At 35.7% G+C, this 21,549-nt stretch overlaps 1 protein-coding gene across 2 annotated transcripts in view; it reads left to right on the top strand.

The window, feature by feature from the left end:
- Positions 1–21,549, top strand: part of DYNC2H1 (dynein cytoplasmic 2 heavy chain 1) — a 398,003-nt gene that overhangs the window by 34,229 nt on the left and 342,225 nt on the right. For both annotated transcript variants that reach the window (XM_061440087.1, XM_061440086.1), the window contains exons 15-25: positions 311–409; positions 1,436–1,575; positions 1,658–1,886; positions 3,052–3,179; positions 7,368–7,483; positions 10,467–10,594; positions 15,136–15,285; positions 15,999–16,204; positions 19,775–19,930; positions 20,020–20,134; positions 20,690–20,860. In XM_061440087.1, coding sequence (XP_061296071.1) covers positions 311–409; positions 1,436–1,575; positions 1,658–1,886; positions 3,052–3,179; positions 7,368–7,483; positions 10,467–10,594; positions 15,136–15,285; positions 15,999–16,204; positions 19,775–19,930; positions 20,020–20,134; positions 20,690–20,860 — 1,638 coding nt within the window. The remainder of the gene's footprint in view (positions 1–310; positions 410–1,435; positions 1,576–1,657; positions 1,887–3,051; positions 3,180–7,367; positions 7,484–10,466; positions 10,595–15,135; positions 15,286–15,998; positions 16,205–19,774; positions 19,931–20,019; positions 20,135–20,689; positions 20,861–21,549) is intronic.

Below are 21,549 nucleotides of genomic sequence, written 5' to 3'. Positions count from 1 at the left end.
TATTTACATTTTAAGGTTCTATAGTTTCTTCTCCCTGAGTCTTATCTTGTGTTTCATGACCTTGATACTTTTGATGAGTACTGATCAATTATTTTGTCTGTTGACTTGATTCTGTATGATGCCTTCTCATTTTTAGATTGAGATTATATGGTTTTAATAGGAATACCACAAAAGTGATATTTTGCCTTTCTCAGTACATTGATCAGATATTGATATGTGTTATTATAGGTTGAGTTAATTTTGATCACTTGGGTAAGGTGGTGCCTGTCAAGTTTTTCTACTGAAATTTTTGTGTTCTAATTTTTTACAGGTGGTAGTTCTTATGAACATTGATTTGCTTCGGCAGCAACAGCGGTGGAAAGATGGATTACAGGAATTGAGAACTGGCTTAGCAAGTGTAGAGGCGCAGGTAAAGTGTGTTTTACTTTATGTCTACACTCTGAAATATGAAATTTTCAGAATTTGAATATATGAATTGATGAAAAGTTCATAAAGGTTATCTGTAAATCTTTGCTAATGAATTGCTCATAAATTTAGAATTTAACTGAATTATGTATAAAGACCATAAATTAGCAGCACATTTACAAGTAAAAGTACAAGTTTTGTTTGTCTTACGGAATGCCAAATCCCTCAATTTGGACTCAGTAAACAGTTTTTCTGACTTCGTGCTTAAATATCTATCATTCATTAGTTTTCTTTTAAAAGGTGATGTCTGTTGTGACAAAGTTAAGTGTAGGCAGAAGTCAAATTACTGAAATAACTCTGTTTCAGAATTTTTTTTTTGTTGTATTTCAGTAAAATGTCATTTCCACATATATTTTGATAATAGATGATCTGTGTAAAAGTAGTTAGCACAGAATCTACCTTGAGATGTTAGTGGTATATGAGGTAGGTGTTTTAAACATTTACATATATTTTTCAGTTCAAACTTTAAAAAATAAAAATTTAAGTATTAGAATTTATATGTTTATGGTTATATGGAAGCAGAAAAAGTATGTAAAGTATTCTGAGCATTCTCATATTTTAAAGTTATCATGTTTTTAATGTGCAATGGATTATTTAGGGAGTGGGAAGGGAATAGAAGAGTTATATTTGATGGGAATTTTGAAAAAGGGCTAAGAAATTTTAAGATATGGTTTTTGTTATTATTGTTGTTTTTATAGGATCATAAAATAAAGTCCACATATAAAATTCATTTACTAGTAACTTGATTTTTAAAATTTTGCTGGTCTTTTGTATATTATTTATGAGCACAAAGATTAGAGATTTTCATATTTGACTTTAGATATACAAGTAGCAATTAATATATGTTTAAGATATTTAAGATGAGGGATTTTTTGCTTATAATTTTACCAAATGTTATATAAAAGCATTAAATGAAAACCCATTCTACCACCTAATTATTAAATAAAAAAATGTGACTGTAATTTACTAGGGATTTCAAGCAAGTGACATGCATGCGTGGAAACAGCACTGGAATCATCAAGTGTACAAAGCTCTGGAGCATCAGTATCAGATGGGCTTGGAAGCACTTAATGAGAATCTGCCAGAAATAAATATAGATTTAATATACAAGTAAGGTTTTTAAAACCCAATTTAGTTTTCAGTATATAATTTTTCAGTAATTTATATTTTAAGGTTATTTATTTGCTTTCAGACAAGGACGGTTACAATTCAAGCCTCCTTTTGAAGAAATTCGAGCTAAATATTATAGAGAAATGAAGAGATTCATCAGCATTCCTAATCAGTTTAAGGGAGTGGGTGAAGCAGGAGATGAATCTATTTTTTCTATTATGATTGATAGAAATGCAAGTGGATTTCTGACTATTTTCAGCAAAGCAGAAGATCTGTTTAGGAGATTGTCAGCTGTTTTACATCAGCATAAGGTATGGGACATGAAATTGTCCTATTATAATATTCATCTGATTGAATTAGTATTAAATGTACAACTCAATAGTTGATATTGTGTGGCATAAAATAAAAATATGCAAACCAGAGGGCCAAAGTTGAGGATTCTGTTAAAATCTAGATTTATGCTACAAATTTGACTATTTGAAGATTGAGAAACTACTTTTTCTTTCTTTTCTTCTTTTGAATCAACTTGGAATTTGATATGACTCTCTTGTGTCATTTTTAGTTCCTTTCAGGAAAATATATAGAAACATTTATCCTTTTCTTCATTCTTTGGATTGAAAATATGCCATGGAGGGAAGCCTTCTACATTAATGAAATTGACATGATTTAATTTCTTACTTTTGTGTAGATAAATGTGAAAGTGAAAGTTGCTCAGTATGTTCGACTCTTTGCAGACTATACAGTCCATGGAGCTCTCCAGGCCTGAATACTGGAGTGGGTAGCCGTTCCCTTCTCCAGGGGATCTTCCCAACCCAGAAATCTAACCCAGGTCTCCCACATTGCAGGCGAATTCTTTAACTGAGCTGCTGAGGAGGCCCAAGAATACTGGAGTGGGTAGCCTATCCCTTCTCCAGTGGATCTTCCCAACCCAGGAATCAAACTGGGTCTCCTGCATTGCATGCAGATTCTTTACGAACTGAGCTATGGGTGCATCATACTAACTCTTCAGAAATAAACTCTAATTTATATTTATTATATTTATTAGTTCATTTTATTGATCCTGAGGAGTGACTGAGAATTCAGTAAATTTCTTAACTGCCACTGCAGTGCTTCTGCATTTTGTTTTTCTAGAATTAATTGAATCTGGACAATGTCAGATTTGTAACCTATAGTAGCTCTTGGCTTGGTAGAAGTGGTTTTGCCTTTGTATACATCAAACTTGAGAATGTAAAGAAAAGTTTATTTGCAATCTCTTCAAAAAAGTTTTATGATTACTGCATTTTTATATATATATATATTTTCCCTGTTCAATTTTTAGGCTTTATGGTAATGATTATATGTACATAACTTAAGTTGAAATTTACCTGAAACTTCTCTTTTGCCTCTTTTTATTGTTCTTGATATTTGGACTCTAATCTTTTAAATCTTCATTTATTAGCTCTAGTTTTTAAAATAATATGTTTTTCATTTAAATAGGAGTGGATTGTAATTGGGCAAGTTGATATGGAAGCTCTAGTGGAAAAGCATCTTTCTACGGTACATGATTGGGAGAAAAATTTTAAAGCACTGAAAATAAAAGGAAAAGAAGTAGAACGGCTTCCAAGGTATAATACAGAAGTTAAAGCAGTTAAAGTAATATTTAACATAGTAGCAGTTTTTACCAAGGGTATAGATGGGTACTCTTCACTTAGTGGTACTGAAGACAAGTTATTGTCTTACCTTCTCCAGAGCTCAGCTATAATGCTTGAGATTCATCTGAGTAGAGCACTGCTGAGACTAAGAGAACCTCTTCTAGAGGTTCTGCTGGCTGAGACCTAGTTGGATAGAATAGACTGGGGAGGAGGCTTCTCTTAGATCTAACGTTTGATGTGCCCGGGCACAGTCTAAGAACTGTGAGAAGCTACTGGAGGGAGCATACCGGGGGACATTTGACCTTAATTTTGTATGGCTCTGGCTTTCAGAATGCCCCGGGAAGCACACAAAACAGTGCTGCATCTAGGTAGTGTCCTAAATGCGGAGAAAACCCTCTGAGGGGCATTTCATAACCCAGAATATCCTCCTTACTCTCTGAAATTCATATCAGTGAGACCACTCAATGCAATGAGCTCTAGGAAGGAAGGGCCTTGTTGAGTTGTACATATATTACCTATAAAGGGTAATAACAGATCAGATCAGATCAGTCGCTCAGTTGTGTCCGACTCTGCGACCCCATGAATCGCAGCACGCCAGGCTTCCCTGTCCATCACCAACCCCCGGAGTTCACTGAGACTCACGTCCATCAAGTCAGTGACGCCATCCAGCCATCTCATCCTCTGTCGTCCCCTTCTCCTCCTGCCCCCAATCCCTCCCAGCATCAGAGTCTTTTCCAATGAGTCAACTCTTCACATGAGGTGGCCATTTGTTTATTCTTTCAATAAATATTTGCTGATCATTTCCAGTATGTGAAACCTTGTCCTATGAAAGTAGAAAGATGACAGAGTTCCTGAGATGAAATCGTTTGCTCTCCAGTAGTACAATAAGACAAGTGTATTTGATGATAAAGTCAAGTACCTGGAGGGGTTGAGAGAGTGGGCTCTGGAGTTAGATGGTTCTTACTAGCTGCATGACTTTGACAGTTACTTAGACCCTGTTAACCTCAGTTTCCTCAACTTTAAAATAGTTACAGCTATATCATTTATTTCAGTGTTTTGAAGATTAAATGAGTAATTTGCATATAAATTAGAAGGTAAATTCTCAGTGTTAGTTGTTATTAATTGTTACTATTAATACTAGATGAAAAGTTTCGAAAGTTAGTCACTTAGTCGTGCCCTACTCTTTGAGACCCCATGGACTGTAGCCCACCAGGCTCCTCTGTCCATGGAGATTCTCCAGGCTCCTCTGTCCATGGAGATTCTCCAGGCAAGAATACTGGAGTGGGTTGCCGTGTCCTCCTCCAGGGGATCTTCCCAACCCAGGGATCAAACCCAGGTCTCCCGCATTGCAGGTGGATTCTTTACCAGCTAAACTACCAGGGAAACCCAGTTTGATTAGAGTTAATTTTTTGCTAGGGACTAGAAGAAATATTTCTGGAAAGTAGTAGATAAAGAACAGATTTGGGAGAGTCTTAAATTGTAAAACAGGTGATTTGGATTTTATTTATGTTAGAGCGATTAGTTGTTGAAGCTTTCTAAAGAGAAGTGTGTCAGTACCAAAGCTATACATTAGGAATGTTAGTCTGGTAATAATGAGTCGTGTGGTGGAATCAAGAGGTCCTGGAGGAAGCGAGGTTGGCCTGTCTTCATCCTGAAGACTAGGACTAATTGAATTTAGTTGTTGGTATTCCAAATAAGGAGGAGGAAATATTCTGAGGTGTTAAGAGGTCTTCCTGGAGGAGGGAACGGCTACCCACTCCACTATTCTGGCTTGGAGAATTCCCTGGACTGTATAGTCCATGGGGTCACAGAGTCGGACACGACTGAGCGACTCTCACAAGAGGTCTTTCTTTTATTTCACAGTGTGGTCTTAGTTGCAGCATGCAGGATCTTCATAGAAGCATAGAATCTTAGTTACTCTGCCATTTGTGGCATCGTAGTTCCTGGGCCAGGGATTGATCGCACGTCTCTTCATTGCAAGGCAGATTCTTAACCTCTGCGAAGCCCCAAGATTCTTAACCACCAGGGATGCCCCAAGATGTCTTATTTTCGAAGGCAGATAAGGGATGAGGAATAGAGAAGAGACAAATGACTTGAAGGCTTGAGTTTGGATGACTGGGATAATGATAGTGTCATTGATGTTAGTTTGAAGTAAGGAAAAGATAATGCCATTGTGATGTTTCTCTTCTCTGTGGATACTCTCTTTGAGCACTTTCTTGCCCATCTAGTATGACTATGCTGTCCGTCACCTGACTGTTCAAGATCGCTACTACTGTTTGTTCCTTTCTATAGACAGCTCTCCTGTTTATCCATCCCTGCCAAAGCTAAACAAAACAAAAAGGATGCCTGTCCTCCATGCCATATTTCATCTTTTCTCTTTCTTGCTGGTAAATTAACATGTATTCACCTAAGTGAGTGGACACATACATAAACGCACAAATATTTATATTATGGGTATTTTGGGAAATATGCTATAAGATTAGATAAGCCATATTCTAATGATGTATTTCAGATATGCAAGTAAGGATATACTTTTTGGGTAAGCTATCTATGTTTATCCCATTCTATCTATGGCTAAATGAGACCTTATTTGCATGTTATTAATATTTTCAATTGAAAAGGTGAACATTAGTCTTGTCCACAAGATTCAGTGAGTACTACTCTGGTATAATCATATTACTTTATGTGTTAATTCATTACTAAAAATCTGGTATAATTTTTTCAGGTTTACCAAGATTTTCATATATCAAATATTAGAAATACTTGAAATATTAGAATATTAGAAATTTTGAAATTTTATGTTAGAATTTCAAAAATCATATAACTTCATGTATTAATATAAGACAAATTGCCTCTTGTGTGTTATGGTTAAGAATTGGCATTTAAACCTCTCCAGTTAATGGGTGACTGAAATAAATAAGTAAAACTTTGTAAGAGAAAATTGTACTTTTATAATGAAATTGTATTTAACACTTATAACTTGCTTTCTAAGAATATCACCTGGTTCTATGTTTTAAAAAGGGCCTTTCTAAATAACTTTTTCCTCAGTCTCCAGATATTTTTAAACTTTATATAATTTAAGATAAATACGAGGTTTTACTTAGATGAATGAGTCTGGTTCAACTTCTAATAATATTTGTCAGTGTTATAATTTGCATTCAGAGTACCATGCAAAGAATTAGTGTTCTTAAAAATACATGCGTTTTTCTGATTATTAAAATAGTAATTTGTTTTATAAATTTTTTAAAATATAAAAAACACAATGACAGTTACTGTTAGTGTTTGATGTTTTAGACATATTCATACATCTGCTTACAAAATTTGGATTATACTATAACCTGTTATTTTTATTTAACACTAATCATTAGTATTTTGCTATGTTATTACCTGGTCCTCAAAAATATAATTTTAAATTATATGGATATATAATAACTTATTTAGCCATTCCTGTATTTAGTTTATTTCTAATTTTTGACTGTATTTAATACCTTGACAAGATACCTGTAGGTAAATCTTGGAGTCTGAAAATCTTAGGATAAATTCAAAAAATTGAGTTACTAAGATAAAAGAATATACCTGTTTTAAAACTATTTGTTAAATATTGCTAAATTTCCCTTTGCAAAAATTGTATGATTTTATACTCTGACCAACAGTACTGAGAGTTCTCTGCCCATATGATTGAACATCTGAATTAATAATTTATTCAATTTTTGTGAATTAGGTCTAAAATGGTTTTATTGCTTTAGTGTATTCATAATCTATCTTCACTTTCTCTGTTTGTTTTATTTCTCCTATCGTTGTTTGTGCTTTGAGTCCAGGATAATAATTTATTTTATAAATCTTTAAATAAGTATGTTACATACTGTGACAAGTAAAACATTTAAAAATTTGAATATATTCATGTTGATACTTTAGTATTTTATAATGTGCTACTTTTTAAAATATGATACATTGGATTATTAAAAACTGTAGTATTATAACAGAACCATTGTTAAATGAAAAGCTATTATGTATGAGTATGTGTAAGGCATTTTTGTTAAAATCTAAACGTGCTTAAGGATCACAATGATAATTTTGGGTGTATTACGCAAGATCATAATGACACTCTTTTCTTCCACTTAGCCTTTTTCATGTCAAAATATGTCCTTTGGCATTTTTCAGTGCTGTCAAGGTAGATTGCTTAAATATTAATTGTAACCCTGTGAAGACTGTGATTGATGATTTCATCCAGAAGTTATTTGACATGCTTGTTCTTTCTTTGAAGAAGTCCATCCAGGGTAAATACACTTGTTAATTGTTTTTAGTTATGAAAATGAGTCTCAGTGATGATTAAAATAAAAAGCAATCTAGAGAATTGTATGAAATAAAAATCAGCTTAAGATGATAATTTTAGTAAAGTAGGAAACTCCATGAGGTCTAAAAATTGAAGACTTTTTTCTATTATCTGCAGTGTGAGCTAGTATCAGTTTGTTGCATATTTCACTGAGAAAGGGGGTAATTCTGGTATAATGTATTTGTCCTTAGCTTTTCGAAGGACTCCAGGCATGCCTCAGAAATATTGCAGGTTTATTTCCAGACCACCGCAGTAGAAGGATTATTGTGACAGAGTCATGTGAACTTTTTGGTTTTCCAGTGCATGTTTAAGTTATGTTTACATGTACTGCAGTCTCTTAACTGTGCAGTAAGCATTGTGTGCAAATAAATAATATACATGCCTTAGCTGAACAATGCTTCATTGCTAAAAATGCTAACCGTCAGGTGAGTCTTCAGTGTGTCATGATCTTTTTGCTGTTGGAGAGTCTTCCCTTGATGTTGAAGCTGTTGACTGATCAGGGTAGCGTTACTGAAGGTCGAAGTGGCCATGGCAGTTTCTTAAAGTAAGAACAGTCAAGTGTGCTGCGTTGATTGACTCTTCCTTCCATGCACAGTGCCTCTGTAGCTTTCAGTGCTGTTGGATGGTGTTTTCCCACTGTAGTACTTCTTTCAGAATTGATGTCAGTCTCCTCAAACCCTCCACTGCTTCACTGACTGAGTTATGTAATATTCTAAGTCCTTTGTTGTCATTTCAGCAATCTTCGTAGCATCTTCAGCAGGACCAAAGTCTCAAAATTACAAGTGACCACTTCTCTGCTCATCCATTAGAAGCAACTCCTCATTTGTGAAAGTTTTATCATGAGACTGCAGCAATTCATTCACATCTTTAGGTTTCACCTCTAGTTATAGGTGTCTTGCTATTTTTTAAACCACATCTTTAGTTACTTCTGCCACTTAAGGCTTGAAGCTCTAAGAATCATCCAGGAGGATTGCAATCAGCTTCTTCCAAACTCCTGGTAACACTGAGGTTTTGACTTCCTCCCATGAATCATGAATGTTTTAAATGGCATCTAGAATGGTGAATCCTTTTCAGAAGATTTTCAATTTACTTATCTCATACCCATCAGAGGAATCAGTATCTGTGGCAGCTGTAGCCTTATGAAATGTATTTCTTAAATAATAAGACTTGAATGTTCAAATTACTTATTAATCCATGGGCTGTAGAATGGATGTTGTGTCAGCAGGCATGAAAACAACATGAATCTTGTTGTATATCTCCATCAGAGCTCGTGGGTGACCAGGTGCATTGTCGGTGAGCAGGTGTATCCTGAAAAGAATCTTTTTTTTCTGAGTAGTAAGTCTTAGCAATGGGATTAAAATATTCATTAAATTATGTTGTAAACAGATGTGATGTTGTCAGGCTTTGTGTGTGTGTGTGTGTTTTTTTTTTTTCCATCAGCCTTTGTTGTTCTATTTCAAGAGCACAGGCAGAATAGATTCAACATAATTCTGAAGGGTAGTAGGAGTTTTGGAATGGTAAACGAGCATTGGTGTCTACTTATCTGCATTAGCCTCTAACAAGAGAGTCAGCCTGTCTTTTGAAGCTTCGAATACAGGCATTGACTTCTCTCTAGCTATGAAAGTCCTTGATGATGTCTTCTAATCGAAGGCTGCTTCATCTACCTTCAAAGTCTGCTGTTCAGTGGAGCAGGCTTCATTAACAATCTTAGCTAGATTATCTGGGTACCTTGCTGCAGCTCCTCCATCAGCACTTGCTGCTTCATCTTGCACTTTTCATGTTACGGAGATGGCTTCTTTCTTTAATCTTATGAAGCAACCTGTGTTGGCTTAAGCTTTTCCTCTGCAGCTCCCTCGCCTCTCAGCCTTAATAGAGCTGAAGGGGGGTGGGCCGCGCTGTGAATCAGGCTTTGGCATAAGGGGCTGATGGCTGGTTTCGTCTTCTGCCCGCATCACTAGCGCTTTCTTTGGATCAACAATAATGTTGTTTCACGTTGTTATCATTTGTGTAGTCACTGGAGTAGTACATTTAATTTCCCTTAAGATCTTTTCCTTGGCTAACTGTTTGGTGCAAGAGGCCTAGTTTTTGGCCTATCTCATCGTTAGATATGCCTTCCTCACTAAACTTAATCATTTCTAGCTTTTGATTTAAAGTGAGCGATGTGTCACTCTTTAATTTGAACACTTAAGAGGCCATTAATTGACCCAATTTTAGTATTTTTGTGTCTGAGGGAATTAGAGAGGTGGAACAGTCTGAATATATACAACACTTATCAATTAAGTTTGCTGTCTTATGTGAGTGTGGTTCATGGTACTCTAAAACAATTAATAGTAACATCAAAGATCACTGATTAAAGATCACCATAGCAAATGTAACAATATGAAAAAGTTTGAAATATTGGGAGAATTACCAAGATGTGACACAGAGACTTGAAGCAAGCAAATGCTGTTGGAAAAATGGCACTGATAAACTTGCTCCATGCAGGGTGGCCACAGACCTTCAATTCGTAAAAAATGCAATATTTACAAAGCACAATAAAATGAAGCACAATAAAATGAGGAATGCCTGTACTATTTTCCAAAATATCATTGTTTCTTTTTTCATTTAAACTGAAATATGTTCTAGCATATTATTTAAAAGACTGAAAAAGTTGCCAACTTATAGTAAAACTTGCTAAGAGTGAGTAAATACATTTTCACTTTTTTCTAAAAATTTTTAAATGTTATATAAAGCAATTACAATTTCATGAGAAGAAATTTTTTTGCTTATTCTATACTTTGAATTTTTCTTTATGAAAGCAAATGACAACTTAGGACTTACTGTATTTCATATAGTGATTACTTCTAACATTACATGGTTTAGAAATTATGTAATTGCATTTTTTTGATGATAATAACATTTCTTATATTTCAATGTTTCCTTTTCAGCTCATTTACATGAAATTGACACATTCGTTACTGAGGCTATGGAAGTCTTAACAATTATGCCCCAGTCTGTGGAAGAGATAGGTAATGCAAATTTACAATATAGTAAGCTACAAGAACAGAAGCCAGAGGTAAGAATCACAAAGTAATTTATTATTTTTTTTAACTGTACTGGAATGATTAAATCGTAATATGTGACTGCAAATATCATATAATTATAATATTATGAGGAAGTCTATAAAATTAGTCTGCTTATGATTGGACTTGATGTTTGTTGTTGTAATGAAACAGTAACCACAATATATATTGTTTTTGGAAGTATTTGTGACCTTTTATGATGTGGCTTATTAGAATAGACTATTAGACTATTCTATTAGACTATAGACTAATAGACTATTAGAATATTAGACTAAACTTAAATAGTTCGTACTGTTACTTCCAAGGTTGTACTTTTATGATGCTTAAATATGAAGTTAGTGCTGAACTAGGAGTACACACACACACACACACACACACACACACGATGGAAGAGCTCATAATTAGAGACAAAGATAAAAAGGTGGTTAAAGATTCATAAAAACTGTATTCAGAAGGCTAGAACGTAGAATAAACAAGCCACAATTTGTAGAACATGTTATAGGTGATCTTAGTTATGTTTGGAGGAAAGAGGAGAAATAATTCAAAATAGATACAAACTTTTATGTATTCCTCTTTCAGGATAGGTTGAAAATTACAAGATAGATTAGAGGTGAAAGAAATAATATACCTTCATGGTAGAATGAATTATAAACTTTTATATGGTAGGCTTAAAGGTATAAAGAGGGTTTAAAGGCAAATAAAATAGTGTACATGTCTTGTAGAAGGAAGTAACTAAAGAAAGAATAGCATTATGAACTGTGGCAGTTAGCTAAATCATGGAGGCATTTATTTGACAAATACTTACTATAGATTGAAGGAAGGAGAAGGGGACGACAGAGGATGAGATGGTTGGATGGCATCACCGGCTCGATGGACATGAATCTGAGCAAGCTCTGGGAGTTGGCAATGAACAGGGAGGCCTGGTGTGCTGCAGTCCATGGGGTTGCCAAGAGTCGGACAGACTACAGATCTCCTGATATATTGCAGGCATTGTGCTAGGCACTGCGATTGCAAGTATGGTTGCTCTGTGTTACTGAAATCTGCATTCATGTGTAAGTGTGTGTTGTGTGTGCATGTGAGAGAGATAGAGACGGAGAGGAAGAAAGGAACATGAGGAGCTAGATTAGTAAGATGATGAGTGTGCCCAGCTGCGTGATGTTTCTCAGGGTGGTGATCCTGGAGACCATATCAGACAGATGACATCTGTTTGTACTGGGACCTGCAGGGTAAGGAGGCAACCATTCCGAGATTTAGAGGGCAGATGGAACAGTGGATACACAGTTAATCTTAAGGGAGAGGACCTTGATATACTTAAGGATACACTGTTAATCTTAAGGTAGCGGACCTTGATATACTTAAGGAAGTGAGATAGGTGTAAATATTGTCAAGAAACTTAGTTATCAAGAAAGCCATATTATTCAAGGAAAAAGTGGTTTGAGTGAAATTGGAGAGGTAGGCAAGGGCCAGATTAGGAAGGGACTTTCAGACAATCCTAGGGAGTTCGAGTTCTTTTTTGAGAGTAGTAGAAAAATTTTAGAGGGATTTAAGCAATGAGAAGATAAATGTGGATTGCATTTTGAAGTGATTACTCTGGCCGCTTCGTGGAGAATGGATTGGAGGGAGACAATAGTAGCAGAGAGTTAGTAGGATATTCCAGTTTGTGTACAAAAGATGATCTAAGCTTATACCATGGAATAGCAGAGGAGATGGAGAGAACCAGAGAAAGTGATGATGCATTTTAGAGTTAGAACCAAGGTCTTCTGATGCGTTAGAAGTAGACAGGGGATTAGAGGAAAAGAAAGAAACATGTCTCTTAGGTTTTTGGCTTTAGCAGCTAGGAATCTAATGGTACCATTTACTGAGATGAGGATGACTAGAGAGGAGTTGTTTGGGGATTGAAGGTAGCAGGGATTGACATGCCATGTAGAATGAGGAATTTGGAATTTAGAGTAAAGGTGAAGATTAGAGATATACATTTGGAAATCATTTTAACATTCATGATGTTTAAAGCCATAGAATTGAACTAGCTCTTGTGATTGACAAACTGTAGAGGGTATAGAATCAGGTTTGAGCATTTCAAAATTTAGAGTTCAAGTATAGATGGAGGCAGCAAAGGAGATTGATAATGACGTGGAATGAAAGACATGAAGCATATCATCACAGAAACTAAGGGAAATAGATGTAGGTTGGGAACTACATGTGAGGCAGGGTGTGGCACGAGACCGAATAAAGAGCTAGGCAGAATCCAGGTCATGGTAGCCACACGATTCTGTGGACACTGAGGAGTCACTGCCGGGTTTTCAGCGGCAAGATGTTACAGAATTGTGTTTTGGTATGTACCCCTGTTGGTGTGTGGGGTATCTTTGCATGCAGATAGACTTGGAAACTGGCTTACAGGTGGCACTAATGGTAAAGAACCCTCCTGAAATGCAGGAGGGTATGGGTTTGATCCCTGGATCAGGAACATCCCCGAGAGGATGAAGTGGCAAACCCCTCCAGTATTCTTGCCTGGAGAATCCCATGGACAGAGCAACCTGGCAGGCTACAGTCCATGGGGTCGCAAAGAGCTGGACACGACTGAAGCAACTTAGCTCGCTTACGTGCACGATACAAACTTGGAAACTTGTAATGTCTTCACAGGCTTAAGTTCTTTTCACATTGGAAATGAGAATCCTACTCTGTTTTCTCTTTAGGGCTTCACTGATAGCTCAGTTGGTAAAGAATCTGCCTGCAATGCAGGAGACTCCGGTTCAGTTCCTGGGTTGGGAAGATCCCCTGGAGGAGGGAAAGGCTGCCTACTCCAGTATTCTGGCCTGGAGAATTCCATGGACTGTAGAGTCCATGGGGTCCCAAAGAGTCAGATGCAACTTTCACTTTCTGTCTTCTCTCTCACTGACGTTCCTAGTACAACATGGATTCTTGGTTAATTGTTTCTCTGTTTCTCAGGAATTGCAAACTGGCCATTGAGATATATTTGATTTTTTGTTGTTGTTGTCTGTTACGTAAACAATGATTTTTAAATATCTTTCAATGGATTTTACTGCTTTGATGAGTAGCAGAAGTACAGTTATAAATTATAGGACACTATTGTTTTATGGTGCTTTAAAAGATCTAGAAGCAATTTGAGCAGTTTAGCACTTATTGACCTACACCTGGGCTCTTTAAAGGACTGCTCATTATATACAACTCAGGGCATTTCAGGCAGAAGCTAAATATAGGAGCTTGATTCCGATTCTTCAGTTTTTCCTTTCTTTCTCTTTCTTTCATTTTTTTCTTAATATATATATATATGTTTTATTGAAGTATAGTACTTAACAATGTTTTAGGTACACAGGAAGGTGATTCATTTATATGCATATATTATTTTTCAGATTATTTTCCATTATAGGTTATTACAAGATATTGACTGTAGGTCCCTGTGCTATACAGTAAACCTTTGTTGCTTGTTGCAACAAAAATTGGAAAACATAAACTAAATGAAATGGTAGCATTGAATATGAAATAGAAAAAGTGAAACAAACTAGATAAAAATAAAAGATCATCATATAGTCCAGTTGTTTTTGAACATGACTGCTCAATAGAAACATATCTGGAACTTTGGAGAAAAAAAGCAATACTTGAACATTTGCATTTTTCAAAAAATTTCAAGATAATTCTGATATGCATCTGGATTGTAAAAAGTGATTACAGATTTTTCTATTAAATGGTAGTTTTGGTGATATTCAGTTCAGTTCAGTTCAATCACTCAGTCATGTCCGACTCTTTGCGACCCCATGAATTGCAGCAGGCCAGGCCTCCCTGTCCATCACCATCTCCCGGAGTTCACTCAAACTCACGTCCACTGAGTCGGTGATGCCATCCAGCCATCTCATCCTCTGTCGTCCGCTTCTCCTCCTGCCCCCAATCCCTCCCAGCATCAGAGTCTTTTCCAATGAGTCAACTCTTCGCATGAGGTGGCCAAAGTACTGGAGTTTCAGCTGTAGCATCATTCATTCCAAAGAACACCCAGGGCTGATCTCCTTTAGAATGGACTGGTTGGATCTCCTTGCAGTCCAAGGGACTCTCAAGAGTCTTCTAGAATTCTATAATTTTTCTGTTTGTTGACCAATCATGATACAATGATATTAAGTGGGTAATTGCTACATAATCACAATAGTGAAAGATGTTTCTCAGATTTCACAATCAATAGCCAGACAAAAAAGATAATTGCAAACCATAAAAGTCTCCAGCATTTTCTTTGAGTGGAACCTGTATAATAATGTTACTTTGAACAGGTATAGTATTGTCTTCCTATAATCATGATTTAATTTAGTTTCATATTACCACTTTTATTATCCTTTTTAATTGATGTTTGAGTGCTTGAGTTTGCATGTAATAATATATATTAGAAACTTTATATCTAGAAATTTAACAAATTATATAAAAGCAAAAATCCTGATTTAAAAAGCAAATCATAAAACAATTTTAAATAAATGGAATCTTAATAAATTTGATAAAGTATGTTGTTTTTCACATACTGTTTTTTAACTTTTAGATTTTGCCCTTATTTCAAGAGGCTGAAGATAAAAACAGACTTTTACGGACTGTGGCAGGTGGAGGTTTAGAAACAATTAGTAATCTGAAAGCTAAGTGGGATAAATTTGAGTTGATGATGGAAAGTCACCAACTTATGATTAAAGACCAGGTAAGAAGCTTTCTTTGTTAAAATGAGAACAGTTTTTTCCCTCATTTACAATTTCTTGTCTTTATTTCATTATAGCTCACATTTATAAGAATTTTATATTATTGATGGAATTGATCTCCCTCAGCACTTCTATGTAATAAGATATTTTGTATAAGTGATGATCATGTCACAGAATTTACCTTCATTTATGCCATAGCAAGAATATATGTGACAGTATTATCAGACTTTCTTATGAATGGTTTGTTACCTACTGTGTGAGGTGTCTTGTAAGAGTCCAGGCTGGAAGCTGTGTGCATTTATTGTGCTCATATCCTACTGACCAGAACCTAGTGTTCTGGTGGTGAGCTGCATGGGAGACTGGGAGATGCCCTTCTTTATTAAGCAGCTGTATAATCAGGTAGAACAACTGGATGTCACTGAGTAAACTTTTTTCATCGTATTAATTTTGTTGCTAGTTTTCACAGATGCTGTTAGTCACGTGAATGGTTTTGTAATGTTGATGTCTGCAGTATATCTTTTGTTATTGGAAATTTAGTGTCTAATTTATTTTTGAGTAAATTCATTGCACTTGAAATAAATAATGAATAAGAATCTTTAGAAAAGTTGATATTGATGTTTTTTGACCTTTAAATAGAAAATATTGGAAGTAAAAATGTGAATATAAAGTAGAAATTTACATTGAGTTAAATTATGTATACTCTGTTGACTTATAGATTGAAGTGATGAAAGGAAACGTCAAATCACGTCTTCAGATTTATTATCAAGAACTGGAAAAATTTAAAGCTCGTTGGGACCAACTAAAGCCTGGTGATGATGTTATTGAAACAGGCCAGCTGAGTACTCTTGATCAAAGTGCAAAGTCAATAAAAGAGAAGAAAGTTGAATTTGATGATCTTGAAGTCATAAGAAAAAAGCTGCTGTATGTTTATTCTTTAAAACTGATAGTGCTCATTTTGGAAAAAAAGTTTTATGTTTATATATTAAGCTAATAATGTACCTGTATCTGTTATATTAATGTCTTTTTATAAGCTTCAGCAGTTTAAAAAATACCAGTATTAAGTGCTCATGCTACTGTTTTCTTAGGAGTTGTTGAATTATTATTAGGAAAGAGAAAAGCAAATAAAACCAAGTTTCTGGTTAGGCCTAGAAATAGAAATAATAGAAGTAATAATAGCAAATTAAATAATAATAGAAAATTAAATTTATTTAAAAGTTAAATTAAGGAGTTGGAATATACTTGCTTTATATGATCTCATTGTATTTGAAAATGGAATATATAAAATTAATGGAAAATTACTTTTAGAGCTTCTGGAAAAGTGAAGCTTTTGAAAGCTTTTGAAGCTAGTGAAAAGATGAAACTTAAAAACATTCATTGTTTTATGTTATAATAATAAAATATTAAGTTTAATAATTGCATTAAATATTGTATATTAATGCATATTCATGGAATCTAGAAAAAGGGTATAGATTATTTTATTTGCAAAGCAGAACTAGAGACACTGATGTAGAGAACAAATGTGTGGACACCAAGGAGGGAAAGGGTGGAGGTTGGGATGAATTGGAAGATTGGGATTTATATATATACACTGCTGCTGCTGCTGCTAAGTCGCTTCAGTCGTGTCCGACTCTGTGCGACCCCAGAGACGGCAGCCCACCAGGCTCCCCCGTCCCTGGGATTCTCCAGGCAAGAACACTACTGATACTATAAAATATAAAATAGATACCTAATGAGAATGTACTGTCAGTTAGTTCAGTTCAGTCGCTCAGTTGTGTCTGACTCTTTGTGACCCCATGGACTGCAGCACGCCAGGCCTCCCTGTCCATCACCAGCTCCCAGAGTTTAATCAGACTCATGTCCATCAAGTCGGTGATGCCATCCAACCATCTCATCCTCTGTTGTCCCCTTCTCCTCCTGCCTTCAATCTTTCCCAGCATTAGAGTCTTTTTCACACGAGTCAGTTCTTCACATTAGGTGGCCAAAGTATTGAAGTTTCAGTTTCAACATCAGTCCTTCCAGTGAATACTCAGGAGTGATCTCCTTCAGAATGGACTGGTTGGATCTCCTTGCAGTCCAAAGGACTCTCAAGAGTCTTCTCCAACACCACAGTTCAAAAGCATCAATTCTTCAGTGCTCAGCTTTCTTTGTGGTCCAACTCTCACATCCATATATGACTACTGGAAAAACCATAGCTTTGACTAGATGGACCTTTGTTGGCAAAGTCGTGTCTCTGCTTTTTAATATGCTGTCTAGGTTGCTCATCCCTGGTGGCTCAGACGGTAAAGCATCTGCCTACGATGTGTGAGACCCGGGTTCAATTCCTGGGTCAGGAAGATCTCCTGGAGAAGGAAATGGCAACCCACTCCAGTACTCTTGCCTGGAAAATCCCATGGACAGAAGAGCCTGGTGGGCTACAGTCCATGGGGTCGCAAAGAGTCCGGACACGACTGAGCTACTTCACTTTCACTTTCACTTCTAGGTTGGTCATAACTTTCCTTTCAAGGAGCAAGCGTCTTTTAATTTCATGGCTGCAATCACCATCTGTAGTGATTGACCAAAATAAAGTCTGTCACTGTTTCCACTATTTCTCCATCTGTTTGCCATGAAGTGATGGGATTAGATGTCATGATCTTAGTTTTCTGAATGTTGAAGTTTTAAGCCAACTTTTTCACTTTCCTCTTTCACTTTCATCAAGAGGCTCTTTAGTTCTTCACTTTTTGCCGTAAGGGTGGTGTCATGGGGTTAGTGATATATCTTCCTGCAATCTTGATTGCAGCTTGTGCCTCATCCAGCTCAGCATTTCTCATGATGTACTCTGCATATAAGTTAAATAAGACAATATACAGCCTTGATGTACCCCTTTCCTGATTTGGAACCAGTCTGTTGTTCCATGTCCAGTTCTAACTGTTGCTTCTTGACCTGCATACAGATTTCTCAGGATGCAGGTCAGGTGGTCTGCTATTCCCATCTCTTGAAGAATTTTCCACAGGTTGTTGTGATCCACACAGTCAAAGGCTTTGGCATAGTCAATAAAGCAGAAGTAGTGTGTTTTTCTGGAATTCTTACTTTTTCGATGATTTGGTGGATGTTGACAATTTGATCTCTGGTTCCTCTGCCTTTTCTAAATTCACCCTGAACATATCAGAGTTCATGGTTCACGTACTGTTGAAGCCTGGCTTGGAGAATTTTCAGCATTACTTTGCTAGCATGTGAGATGAGTGCAATTGTGTGGTAGTTTGAGCATTCTTTGGCATTGCCTTTCTTTGGGATTGGAATGAAAACTGACCCTTTCCAGTCCTGTGGCCACTGCTGAGTTTTCCAACTTTGCTGGCATATTGAGTGCAGCACTTTCACATCATCATCTTTTAGGATTTGAAATAGCTTCAACTGGAATTCCATGACCTCCACTAGCTTTGTTCATAGTGAACCTACGGTACAGCTCAGGAAACTCCACTCAGTGCTCTGTTGTGACCTCAATGGGAAGGAAATCCAATAAAGCAGAGACATATGTATCCATATAGCTGATTTGCTTTGTTGTACAATAAAACTAACAACATTGTAAAGCAACTATAGTCCAATAAAAATGAATTAAAATATTAAATGTTCATAAAAATTGATATGTTTGGTCTGTTTAGGCAAATGCATCCATATATTAATTGCTTTCATAGATGATTGGAGGCTTTAGTACCATGCTTATTAAGTGACATTACACTAATTAGGTGAGGAATATCTTTCATTCTCTGTTGGCTCAAGCAGTAAAGAATCTGCGTGTCAATACTGGAGGTGCAGGTTCAATCCCTTGGTCAAGAAGATCACCTGGAGGAAGACATGGCATTCTTGCCTGGGAAACACTATGGACAGGGGAGCCTGGTGGGCTGCCCGCCATGGAGTTGCACAAGTTGGACATAACGTAGCAACTAAACAACAACAGTCTTGCATTCTAGAAACTAATTCTTTCAACCAAGAAGAATGTTAATGGATATATTCTTTAACCTATTCTCAGATTTATCCACAAATTTGTGTTATTCTTAGAGAAGGCAGTGGCACCCTACTCCAGTACTCTTGCCTGGAAAATCCCATGGACGGAGGAGCCTGGTGGGCTGCAGTCTGTGGGGTCGCTCAGAGTTGGACAGGACTGAGCGACTTCAAAGAGTCGGACACGACTGAAGCAACTTAGCAGCAGCAGCAGCAAACATTTGTTATATATGATCTATATCATGTATATAAAATATATTGATATATTACCAATTTTACTTTGACTCCTTTGGAAAAAGTGCATATTAATGAATTTAGAGGAGCCCATTGATAAGTAGTTAAAGTAAAATTCTCATGTTAAGTAGACATAGCCTCCTACTGTCTACCTCCACTGTCAGGTGCATGCACACAAACACATACACGGGGAATGCAGTTAAATTGTTAGTTTAACTTACTGACATTTAACAGTTTTTCTTTTGTAAAAATCTACTGATATTTCACTACTTGTTTCTACAGTGATGATTGCCATCATTTTGGCCTAGAAGAGCCCAACTTCTCTTTGGCATATAGCATCTCTAAGGATATTGAGAGCTGTGCACAAATTTGGGCCCTTTATGAAGAGTTTCAGCAAGGATTTCAAGAAATGGCCAATGAGGACTGGATTACTTTTCGGTTTGATTCATAAATAATATTTACATTCTGATAGTTTTGTAGTATTTTTTGGGATGTAAACTTTAAGATATTTTTCTACTGTTTTACAGGACTAAGACCTATCTGTTTGAGGAATTTTTGATGAATTGGCATGACAGATTAAGAAAGATCGAAGAACATTCAGCAATGACAGTGAAATTACAATCAGAGGTTGACAAATATAAAGTAAGATAGTTTTACTTATGCTGTTGTTTAAAAGTGATGTTTGCAGTGTTGATGTATCTTTTTATTATGCAGTGATATCACCTGGGAAGCCCAGACTGTAATTTTAGTGTATCTATTTTTAATGATTCCATTACACACAAAACATACAAAGTACAGAGTAAACCCGCAAAGTTACTGATATTTCTGCTTCAATGTGAAATAAGTTAAAAGTAAGAAATTTATGGTTAAATTTATTATAAAGTGGAGTATTTGAAACTTAGCAATTAGGATGTGGGCCATTTAGCATATTTAGGATATGGGTCATTTTCTAAATTTATAAAAATAGAAATATTTTAGGTCATGTTTTAAAATATATCAAGTTACAAAGGGAAATTTGCATGTATCCACATCAATGTTTAACAAAAAGTATTATACAATTCTTTTTAATCATTTCAAGATTATTAAGTAAGATAATATAGTTATTAAAATGTTTATACATAATTGTAATAAAATTAAATAGTATTTTGCATTTTGCTAATATATATATACATGCGTATCTTTTTTTTTTTTTAACAGATTGCCATTCCTGTCTTGAAATATGTGAGAGGGGAGCATCTTTCTCCAGATCACTGGCTTGACCTTTTTCGTCTTCTTGGCCTTCCGAGGGGAACTAGTTTAGAGAAATTACTATTTGGTGATCTGCTTAGAGTAGCTGATACCGTTGTTGCCAAAGCTTCAGACCTTAAAGTAAGAATCATTTTTATAAGTATCCCATAGGTCTCACCTTTGTTAACAGGTATTTTTGCTTTATATTTTATTTAAAACAGCAAGTTAAATTTCTTTCTTCCCTTAAAAATAGTGACAGTGTTCCACTATTGCTTTATTCTTCCATTAGTATATCTGAATCTATAGATGGGGCTATAGAAACAATATAGCCTTCCTTGAGAGAGAGGAAAAAATCTGAAATAATATATGTCTTACTTTAAGATAGAAGTCAGCAGACTCTTACAAAGCATTTTACATGAAATACACTTAAGATCATAGGGTATATTATAAGTAGAAGCTCAGGGATACAAAAATCCAGAGAACTAAAGAAGGAACCAATTTGCTGATCAGTTTTAGCATAGGTCTCAGGTAAAAAGTAAAACTTGCACAATTATGTTGCAAGTAGTAGACTTTCTGTTTTGTGTTCTGCCTGTAAAAGGACTTTTGATGTTAAGTTGTTTTATTTTTCTATCTAATACATCTGTTTTCATCTTTGCTGATTACCCTGGCACATATGTAGATAATCATAAGATTATAAAGCATGACTTCTATAGGAGGTAACTCTAGATGATTGTTAATCATTTTAGATGTATTGGTACTTACAGTTAAGTTACCAAAAAAACTGCTGAGTTCTGCAAAATTTAAATATTTTTGTGGTTTGGTTTGCAATG

This window comes from Bos javanicus, chromosome 15 (genome assembly GCF_032452875.1).
Source record: "Bos javanicus breed banteng chromosome 15, ARS-OSU_banteng_1.0, whole genome shotgun sequence".
Lineage (NCBI taxonomy): Eukaryota > Metazoa > Chordata > Mammalia > Artiodactyla > Bovidae > Bos > Bos javanicus.
The sequence above is the reverse complement of the archived record's forward strand: the minus strand, read 5'-3'. Positions and strand labels throughout refer to the sequence as shown.